The 19047-nt window shown below is 42.4% G+C and overlaps 1 protein-coding gene across 1 annotated transcript in view; it reads right to left on the bottom strand.

The window, feature by feature from the left end:
* ADAMTSL3 (ADAMTS like 3) overlaps positions 1-19047 on the bottom strand; it is a 206349-nt gene that overhangs the window by 39629 nt on the left and 147673 nt on the right. The window contains exons 17-20 of the mRNA XM_019640227.1: positions 17464-17593; positions 9430-9622; positions 9161-9340; positions 1249-1402 (exon numbers count right to left, since the gene is read on the bottom strand). Coding sequence (XP_019495772.1) covers positions 1249-1402; positions 9161-9340; positions 9430-9622; positions 17464-17593 — 657 coding nt within the window. The remainder of the gene's footprint in view (positions 1-1248; positions 1403-9160; positions 9341-9429; positions 9623-17463; positions 17594-19047) is intronic.

Raw genomic sequence — 19047 nt, 5'->3', positions numbered from 1 at the left:
GCGTGGGCTCAGGAGCCAGACAGACCTGTGGTCAGCAGGCCTAGGGGCCCAACTGGCAGCTCCTTCTCTAAGAATCTTAGACTCCTCAATTCCTCGTCTCTCAACGGGGATTATATCTGTCTCACAATGTTGTAGGGACTAAATGACTCAACGCCTGAAAGAAACTCCACACAGTCACTGCTCAATAAATGCTATTATTATTTTTTTTGGAAGGTTATTATTGTATTTCTCACTTTGCTCTGAAAGTTTCTCTAGGGACGTCGTTGGTCAACTTAGATTATATATATATATATATTTTTTCCTTAAGCGTCATTAAAATAATAGTTGATTTCTGTTTTCTTGTTTTCCTTACCCTAAGCTCAGGAGGGTACCTGAGGTAATTAATGTGATTTTACAGGTGAATAATTAAAGACTTTGGTGGAAACCAAAGCAGGGACTGGGTCCAGAAACTGTGCCTTCCCAGTGTGCCTGGCCCACTACCCCTACCTCCCACCACCACCCTGCTGCCTTATCTTCAATTGCTGTAGGGACGGCCCTCAACAGCTTTCTTGTCACCCTCCTACATGAAACATACACATTCACATGTAAACATGTGTTCTCTTCTGAACATACTGAACATACAGTACACTGAACATACAGGCGAATGCAACACAGTATACATACAACAGCTTTGGGATATCGTGCAGCCATAAGGTGAGCTCTTAATACTAAGCTTAAATTGTAACTTGATCATTGTAATTAATTGTAACTTCACAGTTAATTGAAGAAGTGTCCAAAATGCCCTTTTCAAAAACCAATGCTATTTCATGGGTTCCTCCTTGCTGGTCTTAGATTATGGGTCTTAGATTATACACTAGAAGAGATGCTTGGATTCTCAGAAATGCTTTAGCCATTCTACTTTTACAGAAGAGCCCAAATGTATCATTAGCAAAGGAAACCAGATTTCAGCTTAACTTCTACAAGGAACACTCAAGAATTCTACGTGGAGCAAGCCAATGTCATGGTGAAGGAAGTAGAAACCGAGGTGAGGAACCCTGAAAGACACATTGGTTCCGTGTGTGGACAGTTCACAAAACAGGCTGTTCTTAGAACTTTATCTTGGTCTTCAACACTACACTGCTTGCTACTTAAAGCAGCTCTCACTTCCGGCCTACAGATCAGGGATATGCTGATATCTGGAAGACGAAGCCATCGGAACCAGACAGGACAGAACCCACACACCCATGACGCCCGGCTTCGCATACTCACTGCTGCATTCAGGCATCCGGCACACTCTCACAAGAGGGGGGCCCCGAAGATCCCTGCACATGGTCTCGCTGAGGGGGACCCGCCGGCCTTTGGCTGTCAGCCTTTGACACACCTGCTTTCTTCGCTGGGTTCCAACACCACAGCTGACAGAGCACTGCAATGAGAATTGCGCAAGAGTCAAATGGAGCGTGAGCAGACACAGCCAGCCAGCAACGAGAGGGAACTTGATGCGTGGGTGTGCCAATAAGTAAGCCATGTCCTAGGCTCCAGCGTCTTTAAAAATATGGAGCTGCCCTGTTTTCTCCCCTCTGCTCCATTTTTCTCTTCCCTCCTTACCCTTTTTCTGTTCCCTTCTCTCCCCTTTCCTTCTTTTTCCCTTCCTTCCTTCTCTCTTTTCTGCCTTTCTTTCCTCCCTCCCATCCTTTCTTCCTGGTTTTCTCTCTTCTTTCTTTCTGAGATAGTAGTTAATTTCCAGTAATTATTATGTAGTGGTTTTTTTCTTTTTTTAGCAGTGGAATTGACGTTAAATTTATTTTTAGCTATTTATTTATAGAGTAACATAACTTTGCTTTAAAACAACAAAACCAAAAAACAATACATACCTATGATCAAGAATTCAAGAAATAGGAAAAGCGTATAAGAGGTAAGTTTAAAAAAAAAATCACCCAAACTGCTATACATAAAATAACATTAATATTTGATGCTTATTGTGTACGTAACATTGATATTTGATAATCATTGTGTGCACACACAATTTACCATTTTAATTAGGTATATTAGAAATTTTATATTAGGTATATTAGCAATTTTATTAAGTCTATTAGAAAAGACTAAAGTAAAATGAAAAGAGTTGCTGAATGTCTGATCTTTTTTTCACTGTAAGCGGTTAGTTTCTCAAGAGCCCTCTAAACTTAAGCAAGAAGATGAAAGAAACCAACAAGAGATCTGAGTGGTTATTTTTAATGACAGATTTTGAATTTCAAGAGTACCTACCGACTTGCTGCTGAGAAGGGAGAGGAAATAGGCACATTTCCATTTTCTCTCACCTCTCCTCTGCCAACACCCCACAGTTTTTGTTCACTTAGTCAGATAATGTCACAGTTACTGACATTTATGGTCTGTTCTGAAATGCACTTGTTGGTTGACTAGTCTTAATTCTGTACTTCAATGAAGGACTTGTTCCTCTTCCATCGTTTTGATCAGGGTCTGTACATGCTGGGTTCTTTATTTTGAGTCATCTGGGTGTCTCACCCTGGCCCTGAGGGTTTTTCAAGAAGGGCTTATCAGAATGGCACCCTCTTCTGTCTCTGTTGCTTTTCTCCATGAAGAACGACCGAGACGAACAGAAAATCCTTGGGTCACACTTTCTTTCCCTTCGAATCGCGTGGTCCCTGTTCCATTGTCTTCTTGCATTGGATGCCACTGTGAAGACTGGTGAGGCCAAACAGGGAATTTTGTTAACTGTTTGCCTTTTATGCTCAGAGGCCTGTGGGCTCTTTCTTTATCCACGAAGTTCAGAACCTTAAGACACTTCCGTCTCAGTCTTCCTATGCTCTTGGCACATGCGCTATACCATTATCACTTGCAGATTAAAGCTTTAATTCAAGGCAGTGAATTTTCCCCTCTATTATCCCTGAATATTTTTCTGTTCCATTTGTTTTGTTCTTCTCATAAATACCAGTTACACTAATGTTTGATCTCCTCTGTCTACCATATTCCTCATTGCCTCTACAAACAAATTTTACATCTTTACTCTTTTCCATATCATTTGATATGAGTTATTCCGGCTTGGTTACCATATCTCTGTTTTCAGTCGTTTCCATTAATTTTGTTGCTCTTGCTCATAATATAACTTTTCTGTCATTTTTTTCTTGTTTTTAGTTTTTTTCCCCCCTGGACTCCTCCAGTTGTCTTTTTATCGTCTTCTTTTGGAACTCAAACTTCATCGTTAAGCCACTTTCCCCCAGACATCAAGACTATAATTTCCTCTGGAATACAGAGCCCGTTTGCGGTAACGTTTCTCTGGGTGACATCTTTGCGACGTCATGTCATGCCTGTGACACTTCCTTTCTGTTCCTTTCGCCCTCCCCCTTCTCTTCCCCCATCCCCACCCCTATTTTGACGCATCGATTTTATGCTGGAGCTGGTTGTTCGTGAATAACACGGGGAGGAATAAGCCCAGGCAGCTGACATGTTTTGTTGTCTTCAATGCTTGTCACCAAATTCCTTATTTCCTTTGCCCATATCTCTCTTCCGATTTTGGTGCTTGAATGGGTGGCATGACTCCGAGAAGAGGCTCTTACATCACTGGCTCCCTGAGGGCTATCCAGCAATGGCCGCCCCTTCCTTCATACCCCTCCATCTCCGGCCATTGTCCCCAGCCAGCACGCATGCCCAGTGTGGCTTCTCCCTCTGTGGGGACATTCCCAGTGTCCTCAGGGGCGACTTGTGGTCCCCTGTCTGGTTTCTGTAATCAAAGCGCTGTTGACTAGGCCTTTCTGGGCTGTCACACTAACTCCTAGACAAATCTGTATCCTGCTCGGCGCCTGAGGAAATGTCTGTCAGCTCTCAGCCTTCCCTCTCTTTGTGGTCCAGATTTTCTGGTCTTTGGCAGGTGTGCTTGATAATTTATAGTTGGGGATTGTGGCCATTTCATTGTTCACTGGAGACAGGGTGTTCTCTCTCTTTCATTCTCTTTGTGGGGTTTTTTGTTGGTGGTTTCAAAGGAGGGGAATGGAATTTTTTTTAAAATGCCTTTATGTCATCTTTCACAGAAAGCCCTAATTATTAATATTTTTCAGTACAGAGGAAAGCCTTTTGTAACCCTTTGAACAAATAATTACAAATCGCCATTTACCAACTTATGTTTTTCTTAACAAGTCAAATCATTATCTAGGAGTTTCCCGTATAATAAAAATTAATTTCAACTTTTTATTAAACTGCCATTGTTAGCCATGTTTGTTCATATAACACAGTGGTTAAGTCTTTGCCAAGCACCACTCATAAGCCATTTCTAATGATAAACATTTGCGTTCTCCTGCCCATTACAAGTGGGAGTATCATTTGTCAACTTTTTTTTCTGAATAAAGGTCTTATGTGACCTTGTGTCTGCTACGTTCAAAGTCAGACTGTCATTAGAGAATGTTCAACTCCCAGAGAGAGAAGATGACAGAACCAGCACCATTAAGTACAATGCACAAAGCAGCAACCTTATGCCAAAGTGTCTGTGGCTTATTCTATAGAAATCCGTTCAGTTCCTCAGGAAGAGCTCATGGCAACACCATGCCCTGAGTTCTTGCATCTTTGTAAGCAGTCATCTGTGGCCTTTCAAAGGTCAGAGGGGCAGGAGGTAAAATCCTGGGCTCCCGTTTTCTTTCTTCGAGTATATTCAATATGCTGCTCCAGTTTTCTAGCATGAAGTGATATTGTCGAGAAGTCTGACACTAATCTTATTTCCTTTTCCTAACATGGGACTTGGTGCTTTTTCCTGGAGATGCAAATACATTTTTCTTTATGTTTAAAATCCAGTTGTTTTAGAGTATGTCTTGATAGTCACCATTCTGGGTTAATTTTCCCAGGTACGGGGTATGACATTTTCAATATGGTGATTTGAGACTTTTATTTATAGTTTCATTCTGTTATTTGTTTTGGTTTCTCTTTCTAGGACTCTAATTAGATTTACACGCATTTGCTGGATTTTCTTTCCCTGTCTTTTACATCTGTGATTTTTGCATGAATCCTTTTTTTTCTTTTTAATTGGGGAATTGGGGGAATGGGAACAGTGCTGGGGAATTGGGGGAAGGGAAACAGACAAGTTGCTGTCGTTTTGTTCTTCAGTCTAGTTGTGGAGGACGTTGCTTCACTGGCCCAAGTTGGCACCATCATTGCGCTCTTCCCAGGCGAGACAGATCAGTCGCTGGCATCTGGACGGCCGCTCACTGTGGCTGCTGGTCGCTTATGCTGGCTGCTGACTACACACGGCAGCCCATGGCAACCCACTGCCGCAGGGGCTGCAGCCTACGCCGTCGCCGGCGACTCACGGCAGCCCAGCTCCAGGTTGAGCTGTTGTTCAGCATCTTAGCTGTGGAGGGCAGTGTCACTGGCCCTCATTTGTGAGATCCGAACCGGGGCCCTCTGGCGTTCCAAGCCAGCTCTTAACCATCGTGCTACTCGGCCGGCCCTTGCATGAATCCTTTTAATTTCTTCGATTCTTCTCCTCCCTCTTTTATTCCCCTTATAACACTTCATTCGTGTGTTCCTTCTGATTTAGTCTACATTTCTGAAAATCTTTCCCTCAGTTTCCTGATTCTTTCTAGAACCCTGTCAGCTATCTTTTCACATCCCCATTATTTATTCATCTAATTTCTGAATTTTTCTATTTCTGATTTGTTTCTATAGATTTCCTAATTTCTTTTAGCTCATTTTGCAATAGTAAGTTATATTTTTATCCGCCCCGAGGCCAGGTTTTCATTCCGTTGGTATGTCACTGATACTTTCCTCTTACAGTATCTCTGTATGGGTGTACTGATGCTCCTACGGAAGTGAAATAGATTTTTTTTCTCTCCTTTTAGGAAAAGATAAGGGGGGGGGCGTGAAGGCGTGAAAGTGTCTCAGGGTAGTGATTTTCACTGTCAAGGGCTCCTTCCTCTGGTGTCAAAAAGGAGCGCTCAATAATTTGGCCACAGCTCTGAGATTGTACCTTCTGGAGTCTTTCACTCCTGGGGATCTGAACATTCTCCTCCTTTACCCCTTGTGTTCCTTCTGAGCTGTTTCTGAAGTCCTGATGGATGGGAGCTGCTTCCCGTGACCTTTTTCACACTCGGCCTCACACTGGGCCCCACGACCTTCTTTCAGCTTTAGCGACTGCTCTCAGACCTGCCTGCTGAGGTTCTATTCAGAGCAGGACTATCTCCCTGAGGTGGTCTTCCCTGTTGATGTCTATGTCCCATGGTTCTCAGCCTTGTCTGTCTGCATTTTTACCTCTGCCTAGTTGCTAAACGTGCAGTTTCTACACAGTTTCCACTATTGGTTACGGTTTGGCTTCACTCACGTATATCACTTTTGTTAAAGCTGTTATCTGTGTTGTTGGTGATTTTTTTTCCCTTTCCTTTGGCAATCCCAACTGCTCTATTATTTGTTTTTTATAAAGAGGGATTTGGGATATCAAACAACTCTGCTGCCGTCATGCATTTGCTTCGCTAGATGATTCCTAACTGTGCAAAGGAACTGCTATCAATAATATATTGGGTTGTCAGAATAGTCATGACGTATTTTTTCTATGTTTTTCATTGCAAAAATGCATCATGATTTTTCTGACAACCCAATACTTTTTGGTAGCATGGGATTCATTTTCCATGGTTTCAGCTACCACCTAAATGTTGATAATTCCCCAAATTGTAACTTTAATGCAGATCTCTGAAGAGCAACAGTTCTTTATCAATACCTTTACAGATCCTCAAAATACATGCCTTTCAAAAGAAAACTCATTCTCTCTCCCTTTCAAGTTACCTTTCAAATATGTTTTTCCTTCACTAATTAATTTTAAAATTAATGCCATCTCTATCCATTAACTACCCAAGACAGAAAACTGGGAAAACCCTCTTTTTTCACTCATTTATTATCAATTCAATCACCGAATCTGTCAGTTTTATCTCCTAAATATCATTCAAAACGATTTGATAGCCTCTATCCCAACTGCTTCAATATCTCATCAGTCTTAACTGTAATTTCCATCTAACTAGATCACTCAAGCTCTGGTTCCTTCTTTCCCTAATCTATTGTCCACGCTGTAGCCAGAATTACATGTCTAACGCCTGCATTTTACTTCCCTATTCAAACACCTTCCACCGTGTCCTCAATTTGGAAATCCATGTGTCCCAGACATACCCTGAGCTGTTCTTTGTAAAATTCCTCACCTACAGAGACCTCTACCTTTTTACTTAGCATATGGGTAAGTTTCAAGAGCTGAAAGTTGGCAGGTCAGAGGCGGTGAAGAAGTCAGAGGAGACCACAGTGTCGGAAAGACGCGGGAGCACTGACAGGGCAGGAAGGAAGATGGAGGCCTGGATGGGACACAGATGAACAGTTGTCCCTTTGCTTTCCCATGATGAGGATGTCACCTATCTGGAGAACTGGGAACATGGTACTGAACAGAAGGTTAGAGACTATTGGGTTGTCGGAAAAGTCATGACGCATTTTTCTATGTTTTTTGTTGCAAAAATGTGTCATGACTTTTCTGACAACTGAATATATTCCTGGAGACAGAGAATCATCTGTAGAGGGCAAAGAAGTCACAGGACACAGAATCTAGTATGGAGGGGAAAAAAATGCAGTGATGGAAATCAAAAGGTCAAATATTGAGCTTTTTGGAGATCTGGAAGAAGACAAACCAATAGAAAAGATGCAGCCAGGTAAGCAGGAAAAAAAGAAAAAAGCACCAAAGAACACCATGAAGTTAGAAAGACACATGCAGACAAAATGGTCAAGTGCTCCATCCAAGTGTAGAGAGTAAAAAATGAGGAAAGGCTACTGATTTAATCTAGGATGGGGCAACAATACAGGCTAAGGGGGTGCAGATCACAGAAATCCATCATTTGGGAGGACCACCTCATATATGAGTCAATGTTCCTCTCTTATAACTTGGAAAGCAGTGGAAGAATTGAGGGCTCCTTTCTGCCTAAAACTGAGTTTCAGATCTAAGGAAATCAAGAAAAACAAATCAGTCTTTGAATGAACAAAGCCCAACCATGCCATGCATAGAGTTCGCATCCGGGAGAGAGGGCTATTCCAACGACAGGCCCGAGGCCTGGCTCTGTGAACAATGGAAATTTCGATGCGGCTCCTCAGCCTTGCTGGGGCCAGCGTTAGTGGCCAACTTCAGTGTGGAATGGCCTCATCCAGAACCACAGGATGGACGGCTGCCCCTAAGTGAGCCACCCTGTGGCAGAGGGACCAGTCTGGCAGAAAACTTTAGGGAGGGCGGCAATTTGGTGTGGGAGTCTCTGCCAAAACAAAGCAATGGAATAAAATGAGAGGAAATTTCAACTAACAGGGAAAACACTGAACCCACTAGGAAATCCAAACTGCTAGCAACATGCGTGCCTGACCAGACCCGAGTCCGAATGTTGGCTTTCGGTTTCAAGGGCTCAGGCTGGCTCTGTTGTCCTGTGCATGTGAGCAACCTGTTTCCTCTCCCAGATGGAGGCTTCCTAGAGATGTGACCTTGGCTGGGATGGGAAGAGGTCTCGACTGTGCTTGGGCTGACCCCTTGGAGCATGCATGAGCTTGCTTTTTCCCTGACGAATGGTTGCCTAGAGAGGTGGCCGGCCTCAGGTTCAACCCAGCTCAGGTGGGTGACCTTCTCTTTTGTCTTCTCTTGTTTCCCCCAGCAATCCACCCCATCCCCAACACACACACACACACACACACACACACACACACACACACACACACACANACACACACACACACACACACACACACACACACACACACACACACACACTGAAAGATTTTCCTGTTCTGTGTTAGCAGTTCGGTCTGAACCTTTCTAAAGATCACTACTTCAACACCATTTTGCATTTTCCCTGACTTTGCAAAGACTCTTAAGGAAGAGTATCTACCTGCTCGGAAGTCTGTAGGACCTGTCAGCAACCTCGTGGCCACTGGCCTCAAGGACACAACAAGCCAGGTGGTCATACCACATGTATGCTTAGAAGTACCTCCCCACTGAAATGCAGTAATAACTCAGGTCGTTGTGAGTTAAGGCAGGGAAATGCTATATAATGATTTTAAGGAGTGGAGACTTCACCGCACAGGCATCCCAGCTCTCATCTTGGGGAGGAAAGACTGAGAGGCTGAAACAAAGGAAGAGCAAGAAAGCAGGGACTGTAAAGCTGGGAATGGTGCTTACCTTCGACCAGTCTCCCACGGTTAAGTGTGGAGGGCAGTCTGTTCTGGCACAGGATTTATGAGAAGACGCCTTGGGTCCTTGGCACAATTCATCTGAGAGATTCAGAAAACTCCCATCTGTTAACAGCTGCCGACAGGTGACTCTCCGATTCTGAGTACCCCCACCACACGTCCTGGAACACTGCAAAGATGGAAGGAGGGGGCATCAAGACAGGGCTGTCACATTTACAGGCCTGGCGGGCGCGCCATGGCGTCACCAGGCTGTCATACCTGTTGCCATTCTTCAATGTGCCAGCTAGGAGGGCAGTCGAACTGATTGCAGGCTTGTAAGGCATGTGGCTTTTCATCTCTGCATTCCTCCGCAGGGGCGGGCGACTCCCCGGGGTGCAGGCAGTGTACATCTCGGGTCTGGATTCCAACACCACAGGTAGCTGAGCACGGCCCCCAAGAGCCCGTGTGCCACCTGTGTGGAAAAAAAAAAAAGTTGGGGAGTAGGGCTGTCTGATGAGACCACATGCAACAGTCAGAGCCTGGACAATTTCAAGTTCCCTCTGGACCTACAGACTTCACGTTCTGCATCTAAAGCATCTCCAGCAGTAGATGCAATTCAAGTACACAAAGACAAAGGCAAGACATATCAGGCACGTTTGAAGGTTTTTATCCATTTGGGAAAGAGTAAAAAGCAGCCAATTCCTTCCCATCCTACCACCGTATATCAATGATAAAATCTCACTCTTGTTTTGTATAGAGCCCCAAGGCAAGCATGATTTATACAGGTGTCCGAAGACATTTTAAACGCTTAGAAGCACACTTCAGGAAAATCTTCTAGGGTACCTGGATTCCGTATTTGGAACATCCCTAAGAAAACGTCTTTTACGTGAGGATCGGATTTACTACACACACATATATATAACGTGATTCCTTTCCAATAAGATCTTGGAAAAATCAGGTTTTCTCATGACACATCTGTAGAGACGAAAATCCAAGGCAGCTGATTTGAGTACAGATCTCCACGTTGCCTGCAAGGAAGGCTCGCTCACCTCAGGCTCCCACCAGAAGCACGAGTGCCTCGTTCCCGGCACCCATCCCAACACCAGGCAGTATCGTGCAAAAAGTCACTGCCCATCTGATGGGTGACAAATTTTGTACATTATGGCTATTTTAATGTGGGGATATTTTATGATTAGCAACCATGAATTTTTAACTAGTTGCTGTAGAGCTATATCAGGAGGAAGCAATTTTCAAAATGCTTAAAATGTACGATGTTAGCTCCAGTGTAGTTTATAATAGCAAAGTAATAATAATATAATAATAATAATAATAATAATAATAAATAATAATAAATTAAATTTTTAAAAATGGAAGGAAGGAGACCATCTTAATGTTTAACAATAAAGAGCAAAATAAATACTTGCCTGTTCATACAGCACAATGCTAGCAGCATTATTTATTAAAATAACAAGGTAGATGTGTAGTTACAAGGCATAATCATATTGTTTTATGCATTTATAAATGCATGCAGAAAAAAGTTCGGATAATTATACATCTAAATGTTAACAGTAATGATCTCTAAATTACAGGATTTTTATTTTCTTTATTTATGCCAGTATTTTTTCTGACTTTTCTTATAAGTAAGCAGTCATTATCAGAAAAAATTAGTTAGATCTTTGATAAAAAGTTAGTATTCATCTAAAGGTGATTTTCCAGTATTTCTCATTTCGAATTTTCTATAATAAATGTTTTTCTTGTGTAAATAAGAGGAAAAATAAAAAATAGTATTCAAGATAAATAAAGTAGGGCAAAAAGTGAAATTTTTACTTATGAAGGCAAAAGTTTACAATGAAAATATAATATTTATACAAGTGGCAGACTGAATAAGAAACTTAATTATGTATGAAATAGGAGCAAAGAGCTATCAGAAAAATTGAAGAATATATAATAAAAAATTTTAAAAGCTGTAAAATACTTCTCTAAGCCCCTGTCATATCAAGAAGGCAAACTTTAACATGAATATAGAGAATTTAAAAATACCTTTGAAAATCCTGATGAAACAGATAACTTTTTAAGGGAACTATAAAAAAGTTCTGTTTAAGAAAGGGACTAGATCCTGCTAATTTTGCATCTGAATACCTATACATTTTTAAGAAACAGGTGAATTCCCATGTTATTTAAAATGTCCCAAAGTAAAAAACAGGATTAAAATATTTTAATGCATATTATCAAGCTACGATAAAGCTGAACACAAAGTCTGACAAATATGTAGAAAGAAAAAAAATTTTGCACGTGATTAAATATGCTAAGTCCTAAATAAAAGAGAAGTATAAATTCTAAGTAAAATAAAGGCAAGTTAAAGGATTAAAATAATACATAGCACATGCTATGGACTGAATGTCTGTGTCCCTCCCCAAATTCGTATGTGGAAGCCCTAACCTCCAATGTGATAGCATTTGGAAATTAGGCCTTTAGGACGTCATGAGGGTGGGGCCCTCATGAAGGGATCTGTGCCCTTATAAGAGGAAAAGCCAGTGAGCTTTTCTCTCTCCATCATGTGAGGACACAGTGAGAAGGCGGCTGTCTGCAAGTCAGGAAGAGACCTCTCATCAGGACTGAACCCTCATGGCACTTTGACCTTGGACTTTTCAGCCTCCAGAACAGTGAGGAAAAGCATTTTTTTGTGTTTCAGCCCCCCAGTCTATGGTATTTTGTTGTCACAGCCTAAGCTGACTCATATAGGATGTTTTCTAACCACAGTGGAACTGTATCAGACAATCCCCCAACATTTAGAAACTATGCAATAATCTTCTAAATTACTCATGGGTCAAAGAAAAAATCACAATGGAAATGAGATGGTATAACACTTTTAAATGCATGTTATTAAAAATATGAAAGGTCAAAATCTTTGGGGTGCATCTAAAATCATGATTAGACAACAGCCTTAAATGCATATATTAAAAAGAAAGGCTGAAAATAATCACCTATGTATCCATTTCAAGACATCACAAAAGAACAGTAAATTAAACCAAGAAAGTAGAAGAGAGAAAACAAAAAAGATAACCACTATGAATAAACTAGAAAACAAAATTTGGCTGTCTGAAAGACTAACAAATTTGAGAAATTCATGGTAAATATCCTTATTTCATCCTTGAAATAGTGTTTCCCTAAGTATGCAAGTCTGGGCTGATGGTTATTTTCTGAGACATTAGAGGATAATATTGCATTATTGTTGATGAGAAGAAAACCATCAGTTTTTGTTGTTATCATTCTTCTTGTAGATCTTTTCTCTCTGGATGTTTTCAAGATATTTTCTTTGCTTTTGGAGTTCTATGGTTTAATGACCATGTGTCTAGGTGTGTATTTCCTTTTATTTTTCCAGCTTAGGATTTGTTGTTGTGACTCCACACTCTGTTGGAAGGGCTTTCCAGATACCTAGTCCATCACAAGGCTAAACGTGGGTGTCCACATACCAAAATAGCAATTCAGCAAGTTTAGCTCTTGGTTGAGCACGATTTTGCCTCCATACTCTGACGCTACTATTCCTTTTGTTTTCTGGACACTCCAGCTATTAATAAGTTCTTTGCATTGGGTTGTCGGGAAAGTCATGATGCATTTTTGCAACAAAAAACATAGAAAAAATACGTCATGACTTTTCCGACAACCCAAAAGTTAATGCGTCTTTCACGTCTTGTGAATTTTAAGATTTTCTTGTCCTCCTTGATTTTCTGCAGTTTCACGATTACATACCTAAGTGGGGATTTCTTTTATTTCTCTTGATACTAAAAGTAGATACTTTTTCCCTTAAGTTTTAGTAAAGTTTATTTTATATTTTGCTTCTCTGCCTTTATTACCTTGTATTTCTTAAGTTTCTCTCTTCTCCCCAAATCTTCAACGTTCTGTGCTTTGGTTCATTTGAGTTCCTCAGCACTACCTTCAAGTAACCAATTCTTTCTAAGATTGTCTATAGCTTATTCTTTTATTTCACTGACATTTTCATTTCTAGGGTTGTTGTTTTTTTTAATTTGTTCTTTTTAATACTTATTCTTACTACATCTCTGCCTATTTGTTTCACAATTGCTAGTTCTTTACATGGATATTATTTATTTATCTATATCTCCAAAGATCTAATAACACCGACTTTAAAGTCTTTTTCACATTGTTCTTCTATTTTAATTTCATCTGGAGTGAATTCATCTTTCAGTTGTGGAATCTGCTGACTCTCTTCATTAGGATTCGATGTTTTCCTGTGTTTTTGGAATTCCGTTTTGCAGGCTCATTGTGAAGAAAGGTTTCTCCCTCTCCAACTCCTTTTTTCCTTTCCTCTGTCTATTATCCCTCCCTGTCTACAGTTTCCTTTGCCTCCAGCTGGCCCTCCAGGGTCTCCAGTCTGGAATCCATCTTACGTGGACAAGAAGGCACACGGCACTGTAAGGACAGTGCAGGTCCGATCGCTGAGCCAATAGCCAGTTTGGAACTGTGTTTGGTCCCTGGACTCTCTGTGTCTGCCCCCCATCTCCCTGAGTGAGCGGCCTCACGGAAACAGTGGGTTCAGGTAGTGATCTGCAGCAGCTTTTTATTTGCTTCCCTTCACACAGGAGCAGTGACCTTGGTCCCTTCTCATGAATCAGAAGAGAGATGTGCAGTCGCTACTATCCATAGGCACGGACCTCTCGTTGACCTCAACTGCTTTGGGGCCTCCAGCCCAGAAGAAGCACAGGTCCAGTTCCACTCACCACTTCACTCTCCCGCCCCTTTCCCAGCCCCAGTGGTTGTTTCCATGAGTCTTCCCTTGCCATATCATTTCAACTGCCCCATTTTTATCTATCAATGATTGGCATGAGGAGCAGGATGTGAAAGCAAAACACCATCTTACCTGGAAGCTTATCGGTTGCACTCTGATTATATCTAAATTTCCAGTAGCTTTATAGGCGGGGGAAATCGCCAACAGTAGATCTATAGGTCATATTTTGAGGACCATCAAACTACGTGGCTAAGTGATTAGGAGGCTTTGGTTTCACTACCAAAACAGTTCAGCATTAAGTAGGTCACTTATTTAGAGTGACGTCAGGGTGCTCACCTTTCAGAAAAGTAAAGCTGGAAGAATCACTTAGTTGCACAAGGGACTGGAAATGGAACCATTTTTTTTTTTATCCAAGAACCAGGTAACAATTTCTTACTAACACACAGTGGACTACATACAGAATTTTTTTTTAAAAAAAATCAAGAACTGGGTAATAAGTTGGTACAGAAACCCATCATTCTCGCCCCTCGTTTTCCTGCTTCCCGCCCTAGGAGTTATGGAACCTCCATCAGAGAAAAAGGCTCTCCTTCGACCAGGGGGGCCATTATGTAACCCTGCATGTTTCTACAGGCTGCTGGCTCTCTCCTGGAAAAAGCAAACTCCACGAATAGCAGACACTCAGCAGTTATAGGACAGACCAGGGAGTAACCCCACAGAGCAAATAAACACACAACCACCTACCTTGGATAGTCCAGCTAATACATCAAATACACTTGCCTTTGGGTAAATAAAGATCCACTGACTGTCCCCCAACCTCAGTGGTTAAGTTTCACCCTGGGGTGATATTTTACTGCGATTGCCCTTGGAGTCAGTAAATATTTGTATGGAAAATATTATGCAACTCCCTGTTCCTGTTATTCCTACACCGCTGGTTTCTAGAACCTAAAACATTTTTGTAAACTTACCTTTATTTTGGCATCAACCGTTTGTCTCTGCTGGCTTTTTGGTTGGCTTTTTTTTTTTCCCCCCAATATAACTCTCAACCTTCAAAAAGTTAATTAAATCTGCAACTTTGAAATGAGGAATAGTATTTCCCTTTGCATAAAAACAGACCCTTAATTTTGCAAAGTGGCCAAGACATACTGTGTGCTCTATTATTCCAACTTGGACGCTCCGTGGTGGACACTGCTATAGAGGGTCACGTGCGCGAGCTCTTGCTGAGGCACAGGGACGAGGGGACGGGAACACCGCCCACGGCTGGTGTACCCAGAAAGCAGCATGTGTCTCCTAGCACCGTGAAGAAACAGCTTCTACACTAGTTAAGTCTTGCTCTGATTTGCAGAGCAAAGGAAGGCCAGCCATGCAAATCAAATTCAACCCTGACTAGAGTTTCTGGGCAGCTCCAGCAAAGGCCGTTGTTCCTAGAAAGAAAAGAAGGCCCAAGTATTTAAAACTACTCATGGGCAGACATGGGGATAACCTGCAACAGGACCAGGCACCGTGCTGGAGGTGTCACTGGAGAATGAACTGGAAAGTGCTCCCCAGGATTGAGAGGCTGCAGCTCAAAGGGACCCGAGTGATCATAGAGTCTGACCTCTTTCGTCGTTATTCAGGCTAAGAAACCAGAGCTAAGGGACGTGTCTGAAATCCCTGGACTGGGACAGACCTGACGAGCTCTACCCCACGTCCCTGAGCCAGTCCCAGCCCTCTATGGACGTCCATCAGTGCTCCCCTCCATCAGCGTCTCACTCCCCATCTCCCATTCTGTTAGGCTTTCTTGTACCAGGGAGAAGTGAGCCAATAATTACTTTGATGGGAGAGAATTAGCTTATTTCATGGTAGAGATGAGCTCCAGGCGGAGGGCAGGGTATGTGCACAAAGGCCCAGAAGACATGCGTGAGCATGAGCATGGGTCACAGGGAAAACGTACTGTGGCTGCTGAGCAAGCTCCCAGGAAGTGGGGGGTGCAGGAGAGCGAGAGAGAGATGTATGTGAGGGCGGTAGTGAGAGGAGATGTGGCTCAAGAACCTAAAACTAGGGCCCCAAAGGACTTTATATGCTGTTTCTCCCCGAAAGATGTCCTAACCCCAGTACCTGTGAACATGACCCAATTGGGAAATAGGGTCTTTGCAGATGAACAAGTCAGGCTGAGGTCATTAGGGTGAGGCCCTGATGCATTCTGAGTGGCAACCATATACCAAGGGGACATTTAGGCACAGAGACAGACAGAAGAAAGACACTAGGAAAACACAGGGAGAACACCATCCTCAAGCCAGGGGAGACCTGAGGCCAGCAGAGCCTAGGAGAGAGGCATGGAACAGGTTGTTCCCTCACAGCCCTCAGGAGGAACCAACCCCACCGACATCTTGAATTTGGACTTCTAGTCTTCAGAGCTATAAGACAATAAATTTACGTTCTTTAAGCCACTCGGTTAGCGAAACTGTGTCATGGCAGCCCCAGGAAACTCACACCTATGCCAAAGTAAAGAATGTGGACTTTAATCCACAGAGGAAAGGTTTATGTGAGAGGTTCACACGGCCACTCTGCAATTTAGAAAGATCTTTCATAGTCACACGTGTACATGGGGATCAGAGCTAGAAACACGAGAGGCAGGAGTTTTAGAAGCTGTTGAAATACTTCAGCCCAAACATGTCTGAATCAAGGCAGCGGCCGTCAGGAATGGATAGGACAGCTTTATAAAATACCGTGACGTACATTGTCAAGAATGCCACGTCCATGGTATCGGAGGAGAAATGAAACCAGAAAAAGCCACTTAGCGCGAAGCTACTCTTACCACAGAAGAGTGATGGAGGCAATAAAAGTAAAGGAGGGAAAGAAAAGGTTGCAGCTGGAGTCTCGAAGGTCTTGTGTGAGGAACCCGTGAGCTAGAATCTTCGATAGCAAGAAATACCCAAGGACAAAGGAACTAGAGGAAAACCTACCTTCCCCTCTGATAAAATCCCCCAGGGCCTTACAAGGACTTATGCAGGGAAGCAGATTAACTTTTAAGGTCAAATTTTCCAACCAAGGTAACCAAAAATAAGTCACCCTCACCTATTCTTTGGGGCCTATACCACGGCACCCCACAATCTAAAATCAAAAGAAACTCAGTAGGAAGGGTACTAACACACCAGTGTGAGTTCTAGGTAACAAACAAGAGATCGCTCAGTCATTCAACAAACATGGACCAAGAACCTACTGTGTGCCCGTGCTAACTCTACCTCAGACCCTGTGCTCTGTTGTGTGGCATGCGGTGAAGATATGCCCTTGAGCAGATGGACAGGAGAATAAGAATAAACCTGCTGACCTCAAGGTTTTGCCAGCAGCAGGCCACTTTGTTCATTGGTGTTCAACGCAGGCAATAGTAAGGCTAAAGGGAACTCCTGCCTAGCACGGCAGTATTTGCACGCTGAAGCAAGGATGTGGCTGGACCATAACTTGAACAGAGAAGGGGAACAACTAACTAGTCATAGGCTAGCCTAGCTCTGTCTGCACACGTGTATCTCTCTACAGGAAAGGGTGCTACCTTGCAGGCACAGTGTGTCCCAGGAGGGCAAGACAGCACATACCTGGGTGGACAGGGTTCCGTGTTACAAGCCTGGCTCATGGCTGGAGGGCGGTGGGTCACGTCACACAGCGTGTCATTGACTGTCTGCTGGGTCTGGATGTGTAAGCACACTGCTATGGCTTCTTGATGGCCTGGAGGTTGGAAAGACCAAAAAACGCAAACAGCTTAGAATAACTTTTTGATGGAAAAAGGAAAACGGGAGTCTTGGGTTTTCTTGTTCTTAAGCCACTGGCCTTGAGCAGCCACAGGCTGTACTTCAGGGTACATGTGGGTGCAAACAACTGCATTTTCTAAAGGCCCCCAGTCTTTGCTATTCTTAGTCACCTTTTAAACTCAGCCCTTTTTCCCCTCAAATACACTCAACCTGAAACATTAAGGAGCATCCCCGACTCCCCGTGCACCTTCAAGCTTACCTACATTCCAAGTTCACTCAAAGCTACTCCTAGCTTTGAGCTCCCCTCCCACGAATCATCAAACATATATAATAGTTTCACTAAGAGGAACGTTCATATCAGCTGCTACAGAAGATAACATTTTCTCTGTTATCACCGCATGTGTGCTAAATTCGAGGTATAATCCTTATTACCATTTTCATTATAGGTTGAGTTGCCGTTCACGATTACTGGAGTTAGATGTACCTCCCATTGGGTCAGTGCTTTGGAGTGTGCAAAGTGCTTTCAAATATATCATTTGAGTCCACAATAATCTTGGGAGGTCAAAAGAGTGGTGTCATTATCTCCATTTTATTCATTTAATAAAAAGGAAACGGAGGTTTAGAGAGAAATTAAGACAGCAAAAATGTGGCAGATTCAAAGAATTAGATTTGCTGCCCCCTAACTCAGTGGTCTTTCTTTTTTTCTCTAGGGGTTCCAAATATGAACTCTCATAGGCATGTGTTTCCTTTGAGGTCAGGCAGGTGTGTCTACCCCGAAAGCCCAGGTCCCCACCACTAGTCTTTCTCCACTGAGACATAAAGAATTACTGGGAAATCAGAACTGAACAAAACAGAAATCAAACTTTTGAGGGAAAAAAAAAATCCAAATAAAAATTGTAATAGCAACTGACTATGGGAACTTGCAATATGCAAATGTATTCAGTCTCACGCAAGAATGTGTGTTCCATTTTGTTGTACGATTGCAGTTCTTTTTCCAAATGCCATGTTTCAACTCAACCATTTTATAATATTTTACAGAAGGCAGCATGGGCCAAGAGTATACAGAAAATATATATTTGCGATGTTTGTTTCTTATGACTAAGTTTTCTCCTGCTTTCTTTAGCGGTGATCTTATGCTCTTGGCATCATAGCAGAACGCAGTCTTAAATCGTGACGCATCTTCCATGAACTTGTATTTTACAAACACTGGCTACCCCGAGCTACAAGGAGACACGGCTGCAACTGAATGACTCTGGTTCTCATTTGTAAATGTCAAACTCCCTCAGTGACTTGACAGGGACATAGATGTTTATTTTCTAGCAGGCTTCCTTTCTTTTTTAATCTGAGAGAAATCCAATAATCGTCCAATTATATTTTACTGTGCAGTCAAAATTCTTTAGAAAATATACTCAGAGGCTATTTTGGAACGTT

This window comes from Hipposideros armiger, unplaced genomic scaffold, assembly GCF_001890085.2.
Source record: "Hipposideros armiger isolate ML-2016 unplaced genomic scaffold, ASM189008v1 scaffold_48, whole genome shotgun sequence".
NCBI lineage: Eukaryota > Metazoa > Chordata > Mammalia > Chiroptera > Hipposideridae > Hipposideros > Hipposideros armiger.
The sequence above is the reverse complement of the archived record's forward strand: the minus strand, read 5'-3'. Positions and strand labels throughout refer to the sequence as shown.